Genomic DNA, 24,388 nt, shown 5'->3' with positions numbered 1-24,388 from the left:
AATTCCTCCTGTAGAAAAAGTTATGCCCTTTTCCGTGAAGCCGCGCAGATTCAGTCCAAGCGGACTTCAACCAACCACATCTCTCCCCCCCGGACTTGGACTTGGGAGATTCTTGAGTGCAAAATGAAGCCCCGGAAGTAAGCTTTCCAATGGTGGTGGCCTCATATCTTAATTCCTCTTGTACAAAGAGTTACGCCCGTTTCGGTGAAGCCGCGCAGCTTTTTCTCCTTCCCGGATTCATGCTGAACTACTTTTGACCAAAAAGAAGTTGGCTTTTCGGCAAAATTACTAGCCTCCCACCAACTTTTGGTGTCCTCTCATGTGTGTAGATCACATATATGTGGTTGAAAGTTGGCAATACAGGCTCCAGGGTGTTCAACATTGCATGTGAAGAGAGGGGTAAAAAAGTAATTTTACAATTACTGGCCGGCCATGGGTTTTTAGGGGCCTCCCAGGTGTGTAGATCACAGATATGTGGTCGAAAGTTGGCGACACTAACTCCAAGGTGTTCAACATTGGCCCGGAAGATGAGGGGCAAAAATGGAAAGAAAAATTAATGGCCGGCCATAAACTTTTAGGAGCCTCCCAAGTGTGTAGATCACAGATATGTGGTCGAAAGTTGGCAACACTAACTCCAAGGTGTTCAACATTGGCCCGGAAGTTGGAAAAACGGGCGCCGGGGGGCTCCGAAGGAGAGATAACTGGTTGCTGCAACAATTACTAGCCTCCCACCCTTCAGTGACCTTCCTGGTGATAAAACAGAGGTACCTGCCAAAAATGAGCAAAAACCGATGCAAAACGAATGCTCGGGGGCCAAAACACGCAGTTCGAAGTCCCGAAAATGGGCTGTTAAGCACCGAAAATGGCAATCGGCCACGAAGTGGGTTTCTCAGACCCCAGTGTCCCTCAAAAGGGAGCAAATAAGAAGTATGCCAAAAATCAGAGCAAACGGAGGTGGTTAGGCGGTCTCGAACCGAGGCACACGGCCTGACGGCTCCGAAAACCGAGAACCGGGCTCCGAAATGGGCAAAATGGCCTACGGCCACCAAATGTAGCTCACGGCCACTGAGAGATGGTCTACGGGACCTCTCCCTCCCCTCAGGAAAAGAAACAGAGAAAACCGAGTCTGGTTCGCAAACCGAGGCAAAGCACAGAAGAGGGTTCGGAAGCCCGGAGGCAGGGCTCGTAGCCGCGACTCTAAGACTTCTGAACAAGCACAACATGCAATATCACCGAGTGCTCAACTGGTGATGTCTGAGTCTTAAGGTCGGTCAAAAATGGGGTGTCTACACGTAGATACTTACATCGTACTCCAAGCCAAAACAAAGAACTGGTTAGCAGACATGCATGATCCAAGTTCATGTTAAGTGCCTAATGCATCGCATACAACATGTTACTAGAATAGGCTCGGCTAACCTACACATGGCATGTGAAATGCAACCAATTGATGCACATATTCAATTTGGAATTGAAGTACAAATGCAGTTAGCATAATGTACCGAGCCCGGTGCATGCAATACTGATGAATGATGCACGTATGCATAGCACAAGGTATGCTAAATTAAACGTGCCCTAATCTACCATCAAAGCAGGTAAATAAAAGGGAAGAAAGAAGTGGGGATTGGAAGACATACACACACTCACCCACACTTATTACAGATTTGCCCTCGCGCGGAGGGACCAAATAAATATTACAAATTAATTAACTACGCAAGCTAATTAAATATTACAAATTGCCTAATTAATTAATAAACTAATTAAACTAGGAAAAGCAGTAAACCGCCTCGGGAGGAGGGCCAGATGCAGCGCGTGCTCGGGTCTTGCTCGGAAGTGCACCGCCATGCATAGTCTGCCTCTGTTTTCCCTGCTCTGCCTCTCTGAAGACTGCCAAAGTCTCAGGGATGTTTCTCTGGATACTGGAAGACATCACCGGCTGAGTGGGATTACCACCGGCAGTGATATATAGCTACCGGCCATTGGTGAAGCTATCGGCAGAGATAGGAGTGCCGGTCGGCATTTGGCACTGCCGGTCGGCAGAGTGTTCCTGCAGAACCTGCAACTCACAGCAGCAGAGGACAGAACTTGCATGGCAATACAATTCAAGGCATATATGCACCAATCATGTCCCTTATCATATTTGTAACTCAAAGGAGCATGTGCCTCGATTCTCGGACCACCAATTACGCATTTCCATGCATGATGGTCCAAAGGACCAAGTGTGCAACTTTCATGTCAAATGAAATGCAAACCAAACAAACAAACCAAGGCCCAATTCCTATCACCAAGTCAAGGAACAAGGCATGCATGCAAGATGCAATGCAACCTAGGCATGCAAGCTAAGGATGCAACATGGCATGGCAAGACACTTATGCAAGCATACAAGCAAACATGAGGCAATGCAAATTGATGAAAAGGTGGACTTATACATGATTTAGGCAACTCTAAATAGGCCTAAAACAATGGCCAAAATGACCAAAATAAGGGACCAAACACATACACACATGCACATGTTGAAGGGCCAATGCTTAGGCACAAATTGAACAACTCTCAAGCACACTTGAAAGAGGTATAACATGGACTAATGGCATGCAAGGTAAGCATTGAAAATCATGTTAAGATGGTGTCAAACCAAGCAACAAGATAGGCTAAACATTAGCATGCAAATGGTCCAAGTACTTGAAGCAAGTCAAAGGGGCTTAAACCATAGCTAAGCCAACCAAGCCTCACAAGGCTAAGAGGACTTAAAATAGGTTCAAGACAGACCTAGACCATGCAAAATGGACTCTTAGATGGCATCTAAGTGGCTCAAATTCAAAGGCATGTGCAATGGCCAAAACATGGAGCATACTACACAAGCTTCCAAAGCATTAAAGATGCGTCCAAGGTAAACATATAGGCATGCAAATGGGACTGAAATGACATGGTGGATGGTTCCAAATCACCAAATCAATGCAAAAATGTCATGCTATACATTCGCATACTTAAGGCCAACAAGCCGGAATGCAAAGGGGCTATACTAAGCATGCCAAATCCCACCCAAACAACCTAGGACAGACCTTAAACATGGCAAAATGAGCACAAAAACTTCACAAAACTAAGCCTAAAACATGCTCTAACGAAGGCTAACAACCTAAGGCATATTAAGGCAATAACATGGCATTACATGGTAGGTATGCTAAGCATGCATGGTGTACCAAAACCAACATACAACAAGGTCATATCATGGCATAATAAGCATGGAAAACAGCCAAGATATGATCAATACACACTCTAACATGATGCTCTCTCAAGAGGCCAAAAAGGGTCCATTTCAAGGACAACAAGGAGAGGGGGTGGCCCTCCCCTTTTGGAGGCTTCAAGGCACCATCTCCACCACTGAAATCCCTCAAGATTTCAGTGGTGAAGAGGCCCAAACACCAAAGTCTCGAAACTTGCACAAAATAGCACAAAATGGGGCCTTTCAAGGCCTAAGAGGGGTCAAACACCTCCAAACCAAAAAACACTCTTAATAAACAATCAAGAGGGCTAAAAAATAGAACTTTTTTGTATTATACACCAAGCTCAAAACGAATTTAAGACAGGTAAAAATACAATGCAAGATTGGGGAATAAAGGGGCTAGTTTCTTACCTTTGAAGACCCCTTCACAAATGGTGCTCCTACAGCTCCTTCTAGGTTGAAAACAGCTCCAAAACTTCAAAAACAGCCCCTTAGAACTTTAGTAGCCAAAGGAAGGTGAAACACTAGGTGTTTGTGTGCAATAGTATGGGCTAAAACACCTAGAACACAAAGAGAGTAAAAGAGAGATAGAGTGTGTATCTAACCCTAACCCTAAAACCAGAGCTTCTCTCTGTGTTCTCTCTCTCTAAATGTCTAAAAATGTCTAACCCTTGCAACAAGAGAGAAGACCTCTCTTTATAGAGGCTTTTTGTCTTGTAAAGCTTACAAGACAAGCTTCTAAAGAGGGAGATCCCTCCATACACGTGTATGTAGAGGAGCCAAAAGCAAGACAGCTGTCTTAAAATATCTGCAAAAGCAGATGCACAGTAGTCGGCCGGCCAAAGATGCCATTTTGGCAAAAAAGAGTGCCGACCGGCACTAAATAGTGCCGACCGGCAATATACATTGCTGGTGGCAGCAAAAACCAGCCGGTGGTGTGTGGGGATGCCTCACAAAGCATTCCCTGCCCCTCCAAGGTAAAACACAAGTGTTTGGTGCAAAACCAGACACTAAACAGTCAAGTTCGGAGATCCTGAGGCAAGGCGCACGAGCCGAGACCTCCGGGAACTCCAAACGAACACAAACATGGATGATCACCGAGTGTTCAAACGGTGACGTCCAAGTCTTGAGGACGGTCAAAAATGGGGTGTCTACAGTGTGGAATGCTTTTGATGCTATGGTTGAGTGTTGTCAGGCGTAGGTCTCGGCTTTGGTGGCGTGGGTCTTGGCTTTGGTGGGCTGTTGAAAAGATTTTAGTTTGGGTGGTATGGGCATTGGGAGTGCAGCAGCTTGGGTGAATAAAATATTCAGGTTGAATAATAATGTGTGGTTTGTTGATAAGAGGAGTGCAGTTGTTGGGTGTTGAAAAAGCAAATTTTAGTTTGTTGAAAAGAGGAATGTAGGAGCAGCTTGGGTGTTTTGGTGTTGGTTTTTGGTTTTTGGGTGTGTGGGTTGATTTTGTGGGGATTCATGTATTTTATTTTCTAGTTAAGTCCTTCTTAACTTTTTTGTTTAAAAAAAAAAAAAAATTCGTGAGGCCAAGGGGCTGGTTGTATGGGTGCGAGTAGCAGTAGTAGGGGTAACTTGTACTTTTCAAATCTCTCTCGATGCATGTCATCGTCCTGTACCTTTAATTTCATGCTGTTAATGAAATTTTTCTTTGTTGATCAAAAAAAAAAATTTGGTTCATGCAAGAGTTTAAGTTTTGAAAATGTGTTTGGAAATTATTTTGTTGGTTTTGAAAGCACAAAAAATTTGTTGGCCGCTCGAGCGGTAAAGTCACCGCTCGAGCAAACATTAAGGCCAACTAGTATTTTTACAGAGCTTTGCAGACCGCTTAAGTGATCAAAGGTGCGCTCGAGCGAAAGTCTTATTTTCAGTAATTTTTAACTAACTCTTTTAAATGCATAATTGCATCCTCATGACATTCTAAGTATTCTTAGGCACCAGTTGGACTCACATAGTCATGGAATAAGCTAGAAACACATAAAGAGAGTTGAATTAAAACGGTCTCGTTTGGCAAGTGGGTTTTTTAGCCAAAAAGTCAAAAAGTCACTAAAAAAATCAAAAAACCAACAACTCATACCAAAAAGTCAAAGATTTCATTTTCTCTCTACTTTTTGCACATCTTTTAGTATAAAGTCAAAAATTCATCCCAAATATACTATTTTTTTTTACATCACATTTTAGCCCAAAAAAGTTTGTTCCCAAACGAGGCTGGTGCTTCTATTGTGTTTTTGTTATGTAATTTGTATAGGTGCACGTCCGGGCCGTTATATCGACTTAACTCACTGTGAGTAGTAACCTTATAAAGATATGTTCAAATTATATTTATTTTCGAAATGATTACTGTTTCCGAAATTGTTATGTGTTTGATTAATTGGTTGATTAAAATGCTGCTTCCATCGATGAATGAAGTTCACTTATGAAACTGTATTGTGGCATCCATTGATTATAAGCCCTTGCCTGGGGGTAACAATACCATGGTTATTGGATTATTGGTTTGACCCTTCGTGATCCATTGGTTTGACCTTTCGTGGTCCATTGTATGACCCTTGTTGTCCATTGTTATTGAAATCTTGTTACTCTATTGGATATACCATGTGAATTGTCATTGAATGATTATTGCTATTGGGATAACATGGATCATTGAAAATTGAATTGAAATCGGAATTGTATTGAAAATGCTATCGAATAATTGTTTTTATTATTGCAAGGGATTGATATGATGGCTAATCGAATTGATTTGCCCATTGAAATGGATTGTCTCGAAAAAAGGAAATATATGTTTTGATAAGAGATTTGATATGAAAAATGTTTTGTTATAAATTTGATATAATATGGCAAATGCCTTATTTCGAAAATGATTTAAGATTCGTTTCGAAATTGTAAGACAGGTTTTTGTATTATCGTCGAACTTCATTCATTTAACCTCTTTATATTGTCATTATTCGCTGGGCTTTAGCTCACTATTTATATGTATATGTAGGTGAGCAAACTGAGCTACAAGGATAGAGAAAGTCTTGGAGTCTACCCGTGTCGGCCTTTTGAAGAGCTTCCGGAATGAAGCAAGTTAGGCTCAAATAGAGCCAAGAAATCAGTCCCTTAGCTTTGTCAGAGTTTTGTGTTTTTGTATTTTGCTGAGTCTTAAATGTATATGTATGTGAGATATATAAGATTTGTATATGTTTATAATTTATTATTGTATCATGTAGGTACAAGCTCAATAGACATTTTTATTTTTGTTTTACTTCTGCCTTAAGCCCCGATATGATATTAAATATTTTGAAATTTTGTCTTTGAGGCCAAAGGTAATCTAGGATTACTGGCCAGTCATGACTCTAAACCCATAGGGGTGGGTTTGAGTCGTGACATGTTCTCTCTCAACTTATCTTCAATAGATGGCATTCCTACCATTTTATGAATATATTCATTTCTAATTCTATCTTTTATAAGCTTATTACACATCTATCTAAACATTCTCATCTCAACTATACTCATTTTATACATGTGTTGTTTATTAGTTACCTAACACTCTATCTGTAAAGTGTCCTTATAGCTACTCTATAAAAATTTTCCTTTCCAATTTTGTTGGTATGATCAAAACTAACAAATGAAATAAATTTTTCGTTTTTAATAGTCATAAGTTGTATTTTGACAAACTAGAGATATAACGTGAAGTAACCTACTAATAAATGCTAGCCATTTAATGTGATTGATTAAATTCGACACATTAATTTTATAAGCTGAATAACTTAGTAGTTACTAAACCTGGCCATTTAATAGGGCTGTCAAAACTTTCACCTGCAATGAAATTGGAAAGGTCAAACAAAAATTTCAAGTTGCATCAACGAAAGCTAAAGCATTATTACATTTGGGGCTTGTGAATCCAGTCAGGTTAGTATCCCTCTATTTGTTCATTCAGTCTAATTCATCTTTCTATTTCAATACTTTAGTTTTCTTTATCAGCTTGTTTCCTATGTAAATGTTGCTATGTATAGTATAGGGATGGAATACAAAATACAAAAAAATAATAATAAAAAAATTGTGGCACAACACATACAGCCACTGATATCATCTATTATAAAGAGTGTTCCCAAAAACAAAAACAAAAAAAAGAAGAAGAATTTTCCAAAAACTGATATCTATTTTTTTTTTATATATATGTATATAAAAAAAACAGCATTCCTCAATGCAATTTAACAATGCGTGTTTGTAGAAATTATTAATGAAGCAGCGAACTAAATGTTTACAAGGGGACATCAAAAACTACAAAAAAAAAAAAATAATAATAATAATAATATGAGAGTGGTATGTGATATCTAGGTTGAATTAAGAATTCTCTTCATTGAAGTCTAGCACACTCTAATGAAGTGTTTAAAATATGAGAGTGGTCTGAATCGAAGTAGCGCGATTGCTCCCTCTAATGCAGCAGAATTGGATTCTAAAAGAATACTTAACAATGACAAACAATAATGACAACACACAAATATAGAGCGGGAAATCTCTACCGTGTAACTTGTATTTTTTATGAATGAAAGGAAATAATTACATGGTGGAATTTTCATAGAAAAGCTGGGATACTCGCCTGCTAAATGAACAAGTACTCGTAATTCTAGTTAACAGGGTACTTCCTGATCCTAAGAGTTCCCAACAAACTGTAATTAATAGACCTGCTGTTTTAGTGAGTATAGTAATTGAATTGTTAACTATAATGAAAGCCAACCTTTCAAGACCATTTCCAGAATTCAAAGCATCATCAACCTTTCAAGAATTTAACGCGTCATTATGGTAGAGATCTATTGTATTAGTAATTAATCCTAGCAATATATGAGGTAGTTTTGAAATTTTCAGCTTTAATGAAATTGCAAGGGTGAAGATATTGGTGGACCATAACAAAAGATTCGATAAAACATCCAAATGAAAAATTTTACTGCCTACATTTTTATTTTTTATTTTTTATTTTTTGAAAAGTTTTACTCCGCAATTTCATAAAGTGTGTTTGTAGGAGTTCTGAATAATAGTTTAATTTTCCGTAAAAGAATTAAATATTTGGCCAGGTTCTTCGTTGTTGGATCTGCTTTCCAGATTGAATAAGGATATGCTTGTTCGAGTATAAACATGTGTAGACATTGTAATGAAGAACTTAAGGTCTGAAGATAGTTATAAAGAAACATACTTAAGACATTAAAAATATTTGGTGGTGATTAGGGAGAAGCTCTCCTCTCCTCTCCTCATGTTATTGATTGTATAACAATTTAATTCATTTCGAAAGTTAAAAATTGAAGAATTTGATGCCCTTCTTATGTTATTGTTATACCCTTCAAAGCCTACACTTTTTCAACAATATTCCATAGTTATTGTACCTATGGCCAAAAAAACTAATAAATTGAAGTTCTTTTATTTATTAAAGTCTTGCTCATTTCTAACAAAAAATTAAACGATTTCATGCCCTTCTTATGTTTGTCATTGTTATACACTTTTAACGCCTAAAACAGCCTTCAATAAATATTAAACAATTTTTTGTAGTTTTCTCTTGCTTTTTAACAGACATGAAATGTTTCCAGGTATTAATCTTCAAGAGAACTCTCACGTAATTTTGGATGAGAAACTTGATGGTTAATAGCTTCACATCAACCAATCCATCAGCAACTATGCCAGGAGCTTCGCGCATGATGAATAAGAAAAAACGGCCAAAAACACTAGCCATATGCCTGGTACCGCTACTACTCTTCTTTGCTCTCGACATCATTCTCACAATGATCTTTGGATCATTTGAATCAAGTCCAACAAGAACTCAAGGTATGACATCTAACATTAAAACACAATTAACCAAAAATGATTTCTGAAGGTGTTTTACAACAATACTACATAATACATACACAGAAACCAACCACATGACGCTCATAAGCCTATGGGTCCCTATTTTGTGGTTAGTATTGTGTATAACATTTCTCAATGTTTTATCATTATTTTGGTCTTACAATCAAGCTTGATAATAAATTTCCATACTCGCTTGCTTAATCTGCGAGCTAACCTTATTTGTTTTTCACTTTCATCTATGATAAACATGTTTTGAACCTTTTTTCATGTGTGTAGATTTTGACATAGAAGAAGCAAAAGGCGCACAAAAATGGGAGAGCCCAGAGCCCACATGGTCAATCACATGTGATCATTCTCGTTTTGAGTACGATATCTGCTATATCAACCGTCCATGCGTCTTCAATCCAACAACTGCAACTTTATCTTCAGAAGACCCTACAAACTCTACCCCACCATTAGTGGAAAGGATCCGCCCCTACCCTCGCAAATGGCAACACAACGCCATGGAAAAAGTCAAGGAGGTCACCCTGACCACAGCCCCACTCTACTCTCCATGTGCTGTCACACACACTACCCCAGCCATAGTATTCAGTGCGGGTGGATTCACCTCAAATGTTTTCCATGATTTCAATGAAGGCTTCGTTCCGCTATACATCACTATTGATTCATTCTTTGTCAATCAAGATGTCATTCTCGCGATCGTGAATTGTAGCGATTGGTGGCTTCATAAGTACAGGGAGCTACTTGCACGCTTGACGAGACACCCGATCATCAACCTCGACAAAGAAACAACCACCCATTGTTTCCCATCGGCGATCGTAGGGCTAATGTCACACGGTCCGATGACAATAGACCCCACATTACAACGAGGGCCCAACCGCAAAACCATGCTCGATTTCCATGCCCTATTAGTATCTATATATGGCCATCCCCAAAGCCATGACCGTGCATTTGCATTGCCATTTGGGCACCGGCCACGGCTCGTGCTGATGAGCCGCAGCCACCACCGCGTGATTATGAACCAAGACGAGGTCATAGAAGCCGCAAAGGATGTAGGGTTTGATGTGGTTGTCTACGAGCCAACTCGGGAGACCCCCGTGCAAGAAACCTTTAGGGTTCTTCACGGTAGCCATGCAATGGTAGGAGTTCATGGTGCAGGACTAACAAATGAGTTGTTCCTTCGGCCTGGGGCAGCGTTCATGCAAATTGTGCCAATAAGAAACAGTTGGTTAGGTGACATATGTTATGGAAAGCTTGCTGTTCGTCTGGGATTAGAGTACCTAGTCTATGACGTTGCCATTGAAGAGAGCAGCTTAGCCGATAAATTGCCATCGGACCTGTTGGATCCAAATGATCAAGGAGGCATGTTAACGAGAGATTGGTCTAACTGGGATATATATATGAACCAAAATGTAACTCTAAACTTGCCTAGGTTTAGGAAATATTTAGTGAGGACTTACGGGAAGGCTATGATGTTCATGCAGAATGCAGATAACTAGACCAAAATCACAGAAGTTATAAGCATGTAATTCTAAAGATTTCAATCTGTGAAATTAACACCACCATCATTGAGATTTTGCACTGCCAAGAATGCAAATGGTTTAGCAGCATCACGAAAACAGTGGACTCTAATTGTTTATGAACTACTGCAAATAGAGGTCTTCCTAAACATCCTGCGAGTATTTGTCAATTTCTTTTATTCTTATTCACAATGAAGGTAGCAATTCAAGTCACTTGTACATATCCACACGATGTCCACAAATAATCAAATCACAGTAGGCCTCAAATAGATGTGACCAAGACCATCACATCTTATCATTTTTTCAAGTTTGCTGGAGCTATAATTGTTCCTTTACTACTTGAGTTCACCCAATACACTCCAAGGATCCTATTACCATGCAATCAATAAACTCGATCCATTATAGCGAGGAGATTATAGCCTACTACTTTCATAAGTCACCAAGAACATCTTTGAGTAACACCTAAAAACCAAAATAATCCATGTCCCTGAAAATACTAAACCTAGATAAAAAGGAATCCTGGTTATCATGAAACCTTAATTTTGTCCCCAGACTAAAAACTTATTCCCGCACCTTAATCATAAACTTGAAAACCATTTAAGTTTTACCTTAATCTATTCTATTCTAATGCCCAATAGACACTAAAACTAGCTTCTAAACCAAGAAACATAAATCCATGGCCTAGGAAATCCTAGACAAACAATATTAAAAGATGTCAGTTAATGTCATTGTTACAAATTACAATGTTCGTATCTATTATATTTTTACCCCAAAAAAAATTTTGCCATAAAATGTATGAAAGGACTTTGAACTAAATCCTAGCCATCAAATTACTATTTAAATATGACAAGTTATACATGTAAGGCAATGTTTAAACTTTCAGCTCAAATGAAACAACAAACGTTAAGGAGAATATCAAGGCGCATCACTAGAGTTTAAAGGGTTGAAGGTCAAGGAAAGAGCTAGTGATCTATCCAAATCCATGTGAAGAAGAGGGGCAAAACCATTTATTTTATACATTAAATTATCATCATTTTTGGATGTTAAGACCAGCTTCCCATCCACTCCCTATCTTCATATGATTAGGAATTCATCCCTTTAGTTTTCAAGTTGAGAAGTCTCCTATTTAAGACACTATTTTTGTTGGCATGAGTCAATAGTATTAATGGCATTCCACTAATATAGCACATGTATTTATGGTGTATATTTGATTGTAATCAAAAGACATGATATTAGGCTTGATTAGTGGTTTGACTTCCTGTAAATCCTCCATGTAATCCTCCATATAACCATCTTTGTAATTATGGTAGGAATGTGTATACATATACCACTATTGTGATCCTTATTCAATACAAGAAAATGTTAGCAATTGTGTTGTTTGATATGTTATCAGAGCCGCCTTCAATCTCCTATTCTTTACCCTAGGGATTGAAGTTTGGTCCAGTATTCACAATTGTTGTTCTACTCATATCAGTCCGCTGCGAAGTTTTTTTTAGTGTCTTACCACTATGACGAACACAAGTGGTGATGATTTCTAACAAAGAACGAGTCTACTACTATATCGGATGGGTTCCATATGCAGGAAACCTCCTCTCTCATCACTCCAGAAAGGCTTGATGACACCAATTATGTTGAGTGGTCATTGAATGCCCAGAATAAGATCCGTTGGAGAAAACATTGGGGTTTTATTTCGGGTACTAAGGCTGCTCCAAAAGATGTTCAGTTGGAGGAAGATGAAGCATGGGAGGATGAAAACTGCTTGGTCAAATCTTGGCTTCTCAATGCCATGACCAAAGAAATTCGTTCACTCTTTCTTCGTCTATCCACAGCAAAAGAAATTTGGGATGCTGTCAAACAAACTTATTCTGTAAGTCAAGATGCATCAAAAGCCTATCAGTTACATTGTGAGGCAATCTCTGTTCGCCAAAATGGAGGTTCTGTTATTTCTTTCTTTGGAAAACTACAGAAATTATGGCAAGAGTTTGATGTTATTGAGCCATGTACCATGGAATGTACCCAGGATATTGAGAGATATACTACAATGGTTAACTCCCTACAATTATATGTCTTTCTGGTTGGTCTCGATTCTCATTTGGATGGGGTTCGTGGTTGGATTTTGGCTATTGCACCTCTTCCAAATCTGCAGGCTGCTTGTGCCATTGTCTGTGCCGAGACAAATCACCAGGATGCTATGCTCAATGTAACACTAAAGTGATGGGGTTGTTATGGCTGTTCAAAAATCTTTTGCCCGTAAGTCGAAAAAGGGTGTTCGTAAGTGTACTCACTGCCATGGTGAGAATCATGTTATAGAGACCTGCTTCAAGTTACATGGGTACACTAAATGGCATCCGAAGGGTAAGACATCATCTCCAGTGGCTCCTGAACCCAAGGCTGAAGGTTCGACTTCCAGGAGCAACTTGGCCACTACTTCCGCATTCATTGCCAAGTCAGGTATATCTAATTCTACTTATAGTCTTCCCCTATTTACTGGAAATAGTGCTTGGATAATTGACTCAGGTGCTATTGATGATATGACTTGTGACCGCTATGTATTTAGTAATTTATCCTCTAGCTGTTCAAAATCAATCATCACTAATGCCAATGGTGTGTCTTCTCCTATTTGTCGATGTTGGCACTGTGTCCTTGTCACCATCTTTATCCCTAACTGACACTTTATTTGTCCCATCACTAAACTGTAATCTTATGTCTATTAGTCAGTTAACCAAGTCTCATAATTGTGCGACCACTTTTTTTCCTACTCACTGTGTTTTTCAGAACATCCATACCAAGGAGAGGATTAGCAGTGGTAAAGAGAGAGGAGGCTTGTACTATCTAGATGACGGATTACAACAATCAAAGGATGGAGCACTGGTTCATGCTATAGGTGACACCATATTGAAAAATAAGAGAGAGATTTGGTTGTGACACAGACGACTAGGTCATCCCTCATTTGGTTATCTAAGGCGATTGTTTCCTTCTTTGTTTAATGGTTGTCATCTTTTTGAGTTTGCTTGTGAAACTTGTGTAATGGCAACATGCCATCGTACTATCTTTTATCCGCATAATAATAAAGCTAAAGCTCATTTTATCCTAGTTCATTCAGATATTTGGGGTCCATCCCCTCTTTCTACACATAATGGGATGAAGTGGTTCGTTACATTTATTGATGATTGTACCAAAATGACCTGGATTTATTTAATGAGACAAAAGAGTGATGTATGTGTTGTGTTTCACTCCTTCCATCAGATGGTACTTACTCAATTTGGTGTGTCTATTAAAGTTCTCCGTTCTGACAATGGGGGTGAATATGTCAAAAGGAAATTGTCTGAGTTTATGACTTCAGTTGGTAACCTTCATCAAACATTTTGTACTAATACAACTAAACAGAATGGAGTTGCAGAGCACAAAAATCACCACCTTTTGGAGGTCGATTGATCTCTGTTACTTGGCAGTCATGTTCCCTCCCACTTGTGGGGTGAAGCCTTGAGTTATGCCGTTTACTTAATTAATAGAACACCTTCTAGTGTTCTACATTTTCGGAGACCTTTGGATGCGTTATTCGACCAGTGCACGTTTCCTTCCATTGTTCATTTGGAGCCTCGTATTTTTGGTTGTGTGGTGTATATATATCTACATACCTACCAACGCACCAAACTTGATTCAAGGGCATTGAAATGTGTCTTTGTTGGCTATGGATTTTCTCAAAAGGGCAATAAGTGTTACCATCCCCTACCAAGAAGTTTTATGTTTCCATGGGTGTCACATTCCATGAACAAAAACACTGTACTACTCAGAAGGGATAACTAATTCTTCACTTCAGGGGGAGACTATGGAAGAAGTACAGAATCGTGATGATATGGGGTTCTTTGAAATGTTTCAAATTCCTAATACATCTTCCACTGACTGTGAAAGCCTTGCACCCTTCAAGGAAAACCCAACTGACTCAATTAATAATGAAGATCCGGTCCATGATAGTACATTATCTCCCACTCCTACAACAAAACCACTAATCCAATCTTCTCCGAATGACTCCTTAGAGGTATCCCCTGAACATATCCTTGTTGATCCTAATATTCATGATTTAGTTAATATAACTAATCTTAATTCTGAACCATCTCACTATCATCTTCCACCCCGGTCTAATCGTGGTAAACCATCATCCAGATATGAACCAGATCCCAAAGCTAAAATAAGTATTCCATAAATAATCATGTATACTCCCACAGGTTGTCCAAGTCATATGTATCGTATGTACTTCAATTATCCTGTGTGTCTATTCCTAGTAAGTTGCAGGAAGCTTTGGTAGATTCTAGATGGAACAAGGCTATGGCAGAAGAGATGGCAGCATTGGAGAAGAATGCTACTTGGGGAACTTGTGCCTCTACCAAAGGGAAAGAAGCCAGTGGGATATAGATGGGTATTTGCAATCAAACACAAAGCAGATAGAAGTATCGAGAGATTCAAAGCTCGGCTGATTGTGAAAGGATATGCAGAGTCTTATAGTGAAGATTATCAAGAAACGTTTACACCAGTTGCTAAGCTTAATACTGTGAGAGTACTTCTATCATTAGCAGCTAATCAGAATTGCCCACTCCTCTAATTAGATGTAAAAAATGCCTTTTTACATGGAGACCTAGCTGAAGAAGTGTACATGAATCCTCTTCCCGGTATACCAAAATACTCAAAGACAGAAATGGTGTGCAAACTAAAAAAGGCATTATATGGACTTAAGCAATCTCCAAGGGTTTTGTTTGGTAGGTTCACCAAGTCTATTATGAAAAAGTTTGGTTACAAACAAAGTAACTCAGGCCATGCTTTGTTTTTGAAACGCAAAGGGGGTAAAATCATTGCTTTGATCATCTATGTGGATGATATGGTGATGATCATGAGGAGATTTCTAGGTTACAACAGTATTTATGTTTTGAGTTTGAGATAAAACAACTTGGAGACCTAAAATATTTTCTTGGGATTGAGGTAGCTCGATCGAAGCATGGAATTTTCTTATCCCAAAGAAAATATATCATTGATTTGTTATCTGAAACAGGTATGCTTGGATGTAAGTCAGTAGACACTCCCATTAAGCAAAACCATAAGTTATTTGAATGTTTGAGTGCCTCGCATACTAATAAAGGGAGATACCAGAGACTTGTGGGGAAACTGATTTATCTATTTCATACCAGGCCAGATATTGCACATGTAGTGAGTGTGGTGAGTCAGTTCATGCATGACCCACGAAAACCTCACATGGATGCTATAGATCGCATATTGAAGTATTTGAAGAATGCTCCAGGTAAAAGTGTAATCATGGTCACATGAAGGTTGAAGGCTATACCTATGCTGATTGGACAGGTTCAGCTGACAGTAGAAGGTCTACCTCAGGATACTTCACCTTTGTAGGTGGTAATCTTATGACTTGGAGAAGTAAGAAGCAACCAGTAGTAGCAAGGTCGAGTGCCGAAGCTGAATATAAGGGTATGGCATTTGGGGTATGTGAATTGCTCTGGTTGAAAAACTTATTGACCGAATTGGGTTTTAAACCAATAGGGGAAATGAATCTACATTGTGATAACCAGTCAATCATTGCTATTGAGCATAATCCTGCCCAGTATGATCGGACTAAGCATGTGGAGATTGATAGACATTTTATCAAAGAGAAGCTTGAAGCTACAATTATTAGTTTTCCATTTGTAAAGTCTGAAGACCAACTAGCAGATATACTCACCAAGGCAGTAGCTAGTAGGGTATTCCTTGACTCACTTGTCAAGTTGGGCATGTGTGATTTCTACGCACCAACATGAGGGGACGTGTTGGCGTGAGTCAACAATATTAATGGCATTCCACTAATATAGCACGTGTTTATGGTGTATATTTGATTGTAATCAAAAGACATGATATTAGGCTTGATTAGTGGTTTGACTTCCTGTAAATCCTCCATATAATCATCTTCGTAATTATGGTAGGAATGTGTATATATATACCACTATTGTGATCCTTATTCAATACAAGAAAGTTTTAGCAATTGTGTTTGATAATTTTTCAATAGAAAACAGCAATTGAATAATTTGAAGCACAACTCATACAAACTGCTTTGAATGGAAATTTCAGAAAATAACTCTCATTTTGTTTGCAATTCTTCATGCTCGTTTGCAAAAACTATCAATAAGAATGTTCTGTTAACATCTTTTGTATTTCGGTAATGACTCTTATTTTCTTCTCTCAACAGTCAACTCCATTCCTTGGATCCATATTAAAGTTTTGCAAATTGCATGCCTGATGCTCTCAAGCTTTCATCATTCTATCTCTAAGGTTTAAAGTCACTACCTCAAAGGGTTTCATGAACAAATGGCTTTAAAAAAGATGTTTCTTGCTCAGTTTCTGATATGCTTGGAGAACTTTATTTCATAAACAAAACTATATAGAACTCTTAGAAATAAATCCTACTTAATGAGACTGTTTGAATCAAACACGTCTCAAGTTATGAAATGAATTTATTAATGTTACCATTCCATGAGGGTGTTTTCAAATTCAATTAATGAACTGGCAAAAGTCAAAATTTCAAGATGAATCCACTACTCATGCATTTATGTGTACTCCAGTAGGTTAGTTTCCCTATACTTGTTAGCTTCCATACTAAGTTTTGTGTGCATTTGATATGTTTTTGAGTTGGTTTTCTGTCAAAAAAGTTACGATAATTAGAGATAAAAGTGTAGGCGTGAGCAGTCAAAGTATGAGCAATTTGCTGTGCATTCATGATGCTTTGTTGTCAAAACGACTAAAAAAATAAAACATTTTTAAAAGAAAAATCAATAATAGATGGGTTCTTATTGATACATAAGAAGATCCCACATTAAAAACTTTTGCACTCATCCAAGAAAATAAATTCTAAAATCTATAAACTTCTGTATATTGATAGAGTCAGTCAAGGTCGGATAAAGATTTATTCAAGGAACAGCTACCTCTTAGAGAATAAAGGAGCAAATGAAAAGATAAGTACTTGGAGAAAAGCAAGACAAGGACCATGTCAATAGCTAACAATCTGAATCTCCAGGCCTTCCTTCTACTTTGTTCACAAATGCATCTTCAATTCCAATGCTTCTCATTGAAAATTTGTGCCTCTCCCTCTCTCCCCAATTTTGCAATCTCAAGCTCTTGTAGGGAAGCAGCATGCTTCGTCCCATTAAGGTGGCCCTCTAATACAATTATACTAGAGCCTGTGGCATTACAGAGTTTACACAATAGAGGGTTGCTTAAAGCGTATCCCCCATTTTTCATCTGTAATAATTTGTCTTTGTGTGCTTGGCTTTCACAATGTTGCTTGAGATAACATAGAGTAGAGAAGGTCGCCTTGCAAACCGTGCAGACAAGGCCGGCAGGTTGTTTTTGGAAGGCTTGGTCACGAGAAATCTGCAGCGAACAAATTCCTTGAGAGTTAGTAGACGGTGCTTTTCTCTTTGTTCCTGCTAGACTTAGAAGAGGCCCCTGAAATGAGGAAATTGAAACATGAAAACATGGAAATCAATTCTTCTATTAATTATAAAAATAAAAAATACAAAATAAATAAATAAATTGAAGATGTAAAGAGACACTTTCAACAAAACACTAATTTGAGAAATCAACCTGCTGCCATATCACTAATGACTATCATATATATTATCATACTCCAAGAACCAGAGAGTTACAAGACTAAAGAAGGTTACAAATGGAAATGCAAAGGTCCCCAATCTATGCAAACCTACGTAGTAGAAGAAATGTTAATGCCTCGAAAGCTCGCAGATCCAAATATAATCATACTCTCGTATCAGTAGATGAAAATAATCTCAGGAATCCTTTGCATTTCCATTTCTATTTCTGGTAGAAACATCAACTAAGAGAAACTATCCAGAAGTCCCAAGGAAAAAAATATGTCCAGAATATCATCGATCTTAAAATCTATCTCTCAGGTTAAAATTTGCAAGAATAATTTGCAAACAAGTACTTCTGTTACAGGTACTTCTTAAGAAAACACTTGCCGATAAAATAAAATAAATAAAACACTCATGCTAGTAAATGTATGGCTTGATGCAGCTTGGTGAATCACTTTTGCAGAACACATATCACTTATGTATATTTCTGATGCATTTGGGAGACTTCAAGCGACAAAGCTAATTTTAATCATAATTCTACCATTTTTTGAAGAAGAAGTTGAAGACCTTGCAAGCATTTGGAAGAAGATTTGTTTTTTGGCTTCTTTTTAGGTTCCGATGGCTCCTCCTTTCAAAGGAGCACCATTTTTTAAAAATTCCTAGGGATTGGAGAGTTGTATGTAGATTGTGAGGCTCTTTTTAATGTCTTTTGTTTTGATTTTCTTCTTGTTTCTTTCCTTTGTAGTGGACTTCTTGTCCCCCTCCTCTCGTATTATTTTTTCCCTTTTTAAGGGATTTCTACCAATCATAAGTCTACCATTTTATACTCTAATGCTAACCAATGTGGCTTATTCTTTCAGAAACTACGGACACCTACTGAACTACAAAGAAAGTCATTCTTGCCAGACCTTTACATTAATCTCTTTATGATCCTAACTGACTTCATATGTCTGTCCATTTAACAAATGCTGCAGAGTCAGTGAAATACTCTCTCATACAGCATCAATTCACAATACTAATAATTAAATTGTAATAAATAATAGAGCCAAACTAAGAGAGAGGGAGAGAGAGCATAAGATAGTATATTTCCACAACACGCTACAATGACGTGGAATAATTCATTTTCTTGTAGAGTACTCCTCTTAGGCTCCCAAGAAAAAATGGGAATCCTTGATTCTCAAGGAACCTTTCCAGAAAACATATTATGAAGAAGGAAGAAACTTAAATTTGCTTATATTTGGCCAAAAGCATAAAATATAACATCATAATTGCACATTATAGCCTAATTTTTTAATGATTTATGCAAGGTTAAAGGTGGGTAACTGGTAGGACCAGTTCTTCATAAAACCACACCTTCAAATGTGAAGTGTCATTCATAGAATCACTTTGCTGCTGCTTTTGCAATGCCTCTACCTTCCGCCTATACTCTCGCTCCCTTTTAAGTGCAATCTCCACTGGCATAACATTGTCCAAAAAAATCATCTCCTCATCCATCTCAACTTTTGCTGTCTCTTCAAGCAACCTGCCACAGGAGCTCATTTTTAATTAAACGAAGTGTGTCTTGGAAAAATGTATGTTAACTATGAGGAAATACATGGGTGTTGCAATACCTTTGAAATGAAACCAAATGGGATCAGTCCCCAAAATGCTGCTACGCAGCAAGGTATTGGTACATGGCAGTTGCAATAACTCTGTAGATTTTCCTCCTGAAATGATTCCACTGCAATTCAAATTAGAACATGACTATTTCATTTAAAATTATAATAAGGAAAAAAATAATCTAAGCATGACTATCGCGAAACCAATTACAAGAGTAAAATAAAGTATCCATAACCATGACAACAATCTATAGAATTTCATACTTTAATTTCCAAACCAGACTAAACTAAGCATGGCGTCCCAATCAAATGTGTATGTTTTTTTATTACCGCCTTCCACATCAATTTAAGTCTTTTCCCCTCTCTATCATTTCCATTTATGGTGATCATATTACTCTTTCATCTCATTACATCAACGAATCATTATTGCCTATGGTCACACCATCTTAGCATGTTCTCTCTCAATTTATTTTTAATTGGTACTACTCCAGTCATTTCACAAATATATTCATTTATATTTATGTATTTCCTAGTTTTACCACACATATCTAAGCATCCTCATCTTAACTACTCTCATTTTTTGTACATATTGTTTCTTAATAACCCAATACTCTACCCCATAAAGCATAGTTATCTTATAGTTGTTCTATAAAAATAAAAATAAAAATAAAAATTTATTTCAATTTTGTTGGTTCTTGTTGATTAATTATTATGCCAAATGCACTCCTTCACCTAAGCCAACTTACTCTGATTCCATGAATCACATTATCTCCAACATTTTCATCATCATTAATAACATAACCTAAGTAACGAAAGTGTTCACTCTTCGTTATTTCCTAGTTTTCAATCTTCATTTTTTCTATTATTTCTACTTCTATTGTTACTAATGTTGCATTCCATATATTCAATTTTAGCTCTTCTCATTTTAAACTCTTTTGACCTGAGGGCTTCTCTCCAAATTTCTCCTTTAGTTTCATCAATTAGAACAATATCATCTACAAACAATATTCACCATGGGACATCATGACTAAGACAGTTAATTCATAATGCGTTTGGCTAATTCGTCCATGAATATGGTTGACCGTATCAATGCTGTAACCAAAAATTCTGTCAAAAGTCAAACTTCAAAGAGTTCTTTGCCACAATTTTATCTACAACCAACTGTCCAGATACCCACTTCCTAAATATCCAAAAAATGCAATTGTTCATGACAAGCTTGCATCTTTCAAGCCCACCAGATTAGGATCTTCTGTTATAATTATTTTGTGATTTATCTTCTTTTTTTCTTTCTTTCTTGGGTATGTGTGCTTTATCTTCCATTTTTCCTTTTTTAAAACACAATCTCTTATTGGTAAAAATGCATACAGAATTTCAAGGGAAAACAAAAATGAAAACAAAGCAAAAGGACATGCAGTGTAAAAAAAATAACCATAAATTAAAGAAGACGAATAATTGAATAAATAAGAAAGACAGTAGCTAAATCTAATGGGAATGTGAAAAAAATAACAAAGAGGACTGAGAATTTAATGGATTTGCATGTATATCGAAAGATTAGGGATTTGGGGCATCACCTGAAAATGTTGAACTTAAATCCGTTGAAGAATTGGTGGTTTTTCACTCTCCGATGATCAGATAAAGCAATTTCGCATACAAGAAATGGAGGTTTTGAGAAAGAAGAGAGCTAAAAGTCTGTCTTCGCACAGTGAAGAAGAAGGAAATGGGTGGTGGTCATGTGCCCTCTTCATCCTCCGCTTTGGAAATTAAAGAGATAAATTACATTTTGCCCTTTATGTATGGTTATTTTTCTACTTTGCCTGTTAAATTTGTTTTTCTCATTTTGACCCATTATGTTTCAAGTTTTTCACAATTTACTCTTAAAATTAAACTCTGTTTAAAATTAGATAGAAAAAAATACCACATTAGGGATGGGTATTGTATTGTGTTGAGTCGCATTCGTGTTGTGTCATTTCGAATTCGTGTCAAAATTATCTCAACAGTAATTCGATTTGTTTTATTATTTCATATTATCGTATCGTGTCATGTCGTTTTCAGTCCGTATCCTATTCATATTGTATTAACTTATCATGTCAACAGATTTCATTGTTAACTAAAAATACTAAATGTATGAAAAAAAAATTTAAAATTTCTTCACAAATTAAATTTAACTAAACTAACTTCTATTAAATGAAAATATTTATAAAAATATTTGATTTAAATTTTATTTTATTTTCTTAATTTATAAAATTTATATTTTATTATTATATTTTTTTACTAGATTAACTCAAATAATAGACAAAAAAATACATTAACTTCAATTAAAACCAAAAACCTATATTAAACTTAAAATCATATTTTACATACATTTTAATAAATTAAATGTAATTACGTAAGAGATTAAAAAATATCATGATACTTTTAACTGAAAATAATATTAAATGTGTAACTAATTATTCATTATACGGATTATTTGTATCAATTTCATATTATATAGATTTGACATTAACCAGACCCGTTTAATATTCACGTTATCGGGTCATATCATATACGTGTTCATGTCAATAAATAGTCAATCTTAACCTGTTAATTTCATATACGATTTGAGTCATGTTATCGTATCGAGTCGTAAATTTCCATCTTGATACCACGGTAATTGCTACGTAATATAAGAATCTTAAACAAAATTTATAAAATTCTATAATTTAAATTTATCTAACATACATGCGGGTAAAACTCCATTAGATTAAATATTTGCTCATAAATTTAAAATATTATATGTGTGAAAATTATATAATTATTTACACTTATTTTGGAAATGAGAATTAGTATACGAGACACAAATGTCAACATCACCTCAGGTAAGTATATATTATTAGTTGTCTGCGCAAGCAATACGTAGCAACTTTAATTTTTCGTAAGTCTTATTTATTATTATTATTTTATTTTATTTTTGATTTTATTAATTACGTGATTACATAAGAATTTAATGTAATATTTAATTAATTTAATGTGTTATTTAATTATATATAATTAATCTAAATATTTATATATTTATATTTGTTATATAAAAAAAGAGGTGTTATATATATATATATATATATAATCTTATATTTATATTTATATATATTATAATTATGTTGTATTATATAATATAATATATTATAATAGTTTATCATGTTAGAATATGATTTGGTAATCTATCAAAAGAAGGATTTTTCTAGGATACATGAAGATGGTTTTCATGTATCATACATAAATAATTTTGGACCATTAGATCTAAAAGTAAAATAAATCTAACCATTGATTAGTAATAATTAAAACTAGGTTAAGAAATCTAGGTAGTTTCGTAAAAAACAATGGTTTTGAAACCAAAAAGTGGTTTTTAACTTACCACAATAACTAAGTATACTTACTATTTGATGTGATCATACTTACTATTTTTAATAACTATACTTACCATTCAATTATTGATAAAATACACTTAACCTGCTATTCAGGTAACGGGTAAACTTAAAAAATTAAGTTATAATAAATTTTCAAAATCTCTAAAATAAATATAAAATTAATTTAAGAAAAAAAATATACAAAATAAATTTGAATTCTAAACATTTTATTATAATTTATTACATTTTATGAAATATGATTTTTTATTTATTTATCTACTTAATAGCAATAAATGAAACCTAATTTCCTTTTCATTTATCACACTTGAAAATAATAAATGCAATTTGAGAGGGTGATTTATGATCCGGTGTTGGGCCGAGGTATCGACCGAGCAAGTTGAGAGCCCAGCAGTGCATTGGGCCGAGATGATCGACTGTTCACCCAGAGATGGGCTACCAGAACTTGGGCCGGGCAGAGTTTGGACTGAGTGTTTGCCGCCCCGGACCGTACGGAAGCTGCTCGGCCAGGAAGTGACCGGTTAGACCAGGATGCTCGGTCCGAGGATGGTCGAAACCAGACAGACCGAGAGACCGGCGCCCGGAAAGGCGCGGTCAGCCGAGGTAGTTGATTGACCGGCGAGAGGGCCAACCAAAGGAGGAGCCCGGGCTAGGCTTTGCCGAGATGCCGCCTAGCCCGGTCCTTCATGTGTTTGTCCGGCTAGGCGCATGGGTTTGAAGCATGACATGGCCGAGGTAGAACAGCTCGGCTGCCGAGCTCCAGCTGTGAAGTCAAGCAGTTGAGGTTAGGTGGTGAATGGCATGGTTTATGCTGACAGATGGGATAGCAGAGCCACGTGTCAGGAGATGACTGGGAGTGGATATGGGGTTCAGAAGGTATAAAAGCATGCCTGCGCCCCCCATACGCGACACACGAACACATATGTAAGGATTTCTTACACTCAAACACTCTCTCCCTTCTCTCTATCCATCCTAAGGTGTGTGCTAACTTGACCGTCGGAGGGTTTTCCCGGCCACACACCGCCGGGTAGCTCACCATTACTTGCTCGCAAGTGATCGGACATCGACGGAGCTCGGAAGAAAGGAATACGGGCACGCTGAAATATTTGCTCCCCGTACAATTGGCGCCGTCTGTGGGAACTTGACAGACAAAACCTTGTCTTCCAGGTTCATCTGATCGCCATCCATGGCGAACAACGACGAGTTCCGT

The 24,388-nt window shown here is 37.0% G+C and overlaps 2 protein-coding genes and 1 long non-coding RNA gene across 4 annotated transcripts; 2 read left to right on the top strand and 1 right to left on the bottom strand.

Moving 5' to 3' along the window:
* The first annotated feature begins 8,165 nt into the window (after window positions 1–8,165).
* On the top strand, window positions 8,166–11,971 carry LOC114309546 (xylan glycosyltransferase MUCI21-like). The gene has a single exon (XM_028255303.2). It carries the CDS (start codon window positions 9,307–9,309, stop codon window positions 10,537–10,539), a length of 1,233 nt encoding a protein of 410 aa, XP_028111104.1. The 5' UTR covers window positions 8,166–9,306; the 3' UTR covers window positions 10,540–11,971.
* Window positions 11,972–12,136: 165 nt separating this feature from the next.
* Window positions 12,137–12,775, top strand: LOC145792008 (uncharacterized). The gene has a single exon (XM_082872484.1). The coding sequence runs from the start codon at window positions 12,137–12,139 to the stop codon at window positions 12,773–12,775; it is 639 nt and encodes a 212-aa protein (XP_082728610.1).
* A 4,665-nt stretch (window positions 12,776–17,440) lies between these two features.
* Window positions 17,441–21,573, bottom strand: LOC114309547 (uncharacterized). 2 transcript variants are annotated; one of them, XR_014330837.1, is made up of 4 exons: window positions 21,352–21,573; window positions 19,793–19,888; window positions 19,536–19,704; window positions 17,441–18,039 (listed from the first exon to the last, which is right to left on the bottom strand). It is a non-coding gene; the product is annotated as an uncharacterized LOC114309547 (long non-coding RNA). The 2 variants fall into 2 exon arrangements; XR_014330838.1 differs by having other exon boundaries at window positions 19,793–19,902; window positions 21,352–21,547.
* Between the last annotated feature and the right edge of the window lie 2,815 nt (window positions 21,574–24,388).

Source organism: Camellia sinensis, chromosome 5, assembly GCF_055761805.1.
Source record: "Camellia sinensis isolate YWXY chromosome 5, ASM5576180v1, whole genome shotgun sequence".
Classification (NCBI taxonomy): domain Eukaryota; kingdom Viridiplantae; phylum Streptophyta; class Magnoliopsida; order Ericales; family Theaceae; genus Camellia; species Camellia sinensis.
This window is presented reverse-complemented; position numbering and strand designations above follow the sequence as displayed.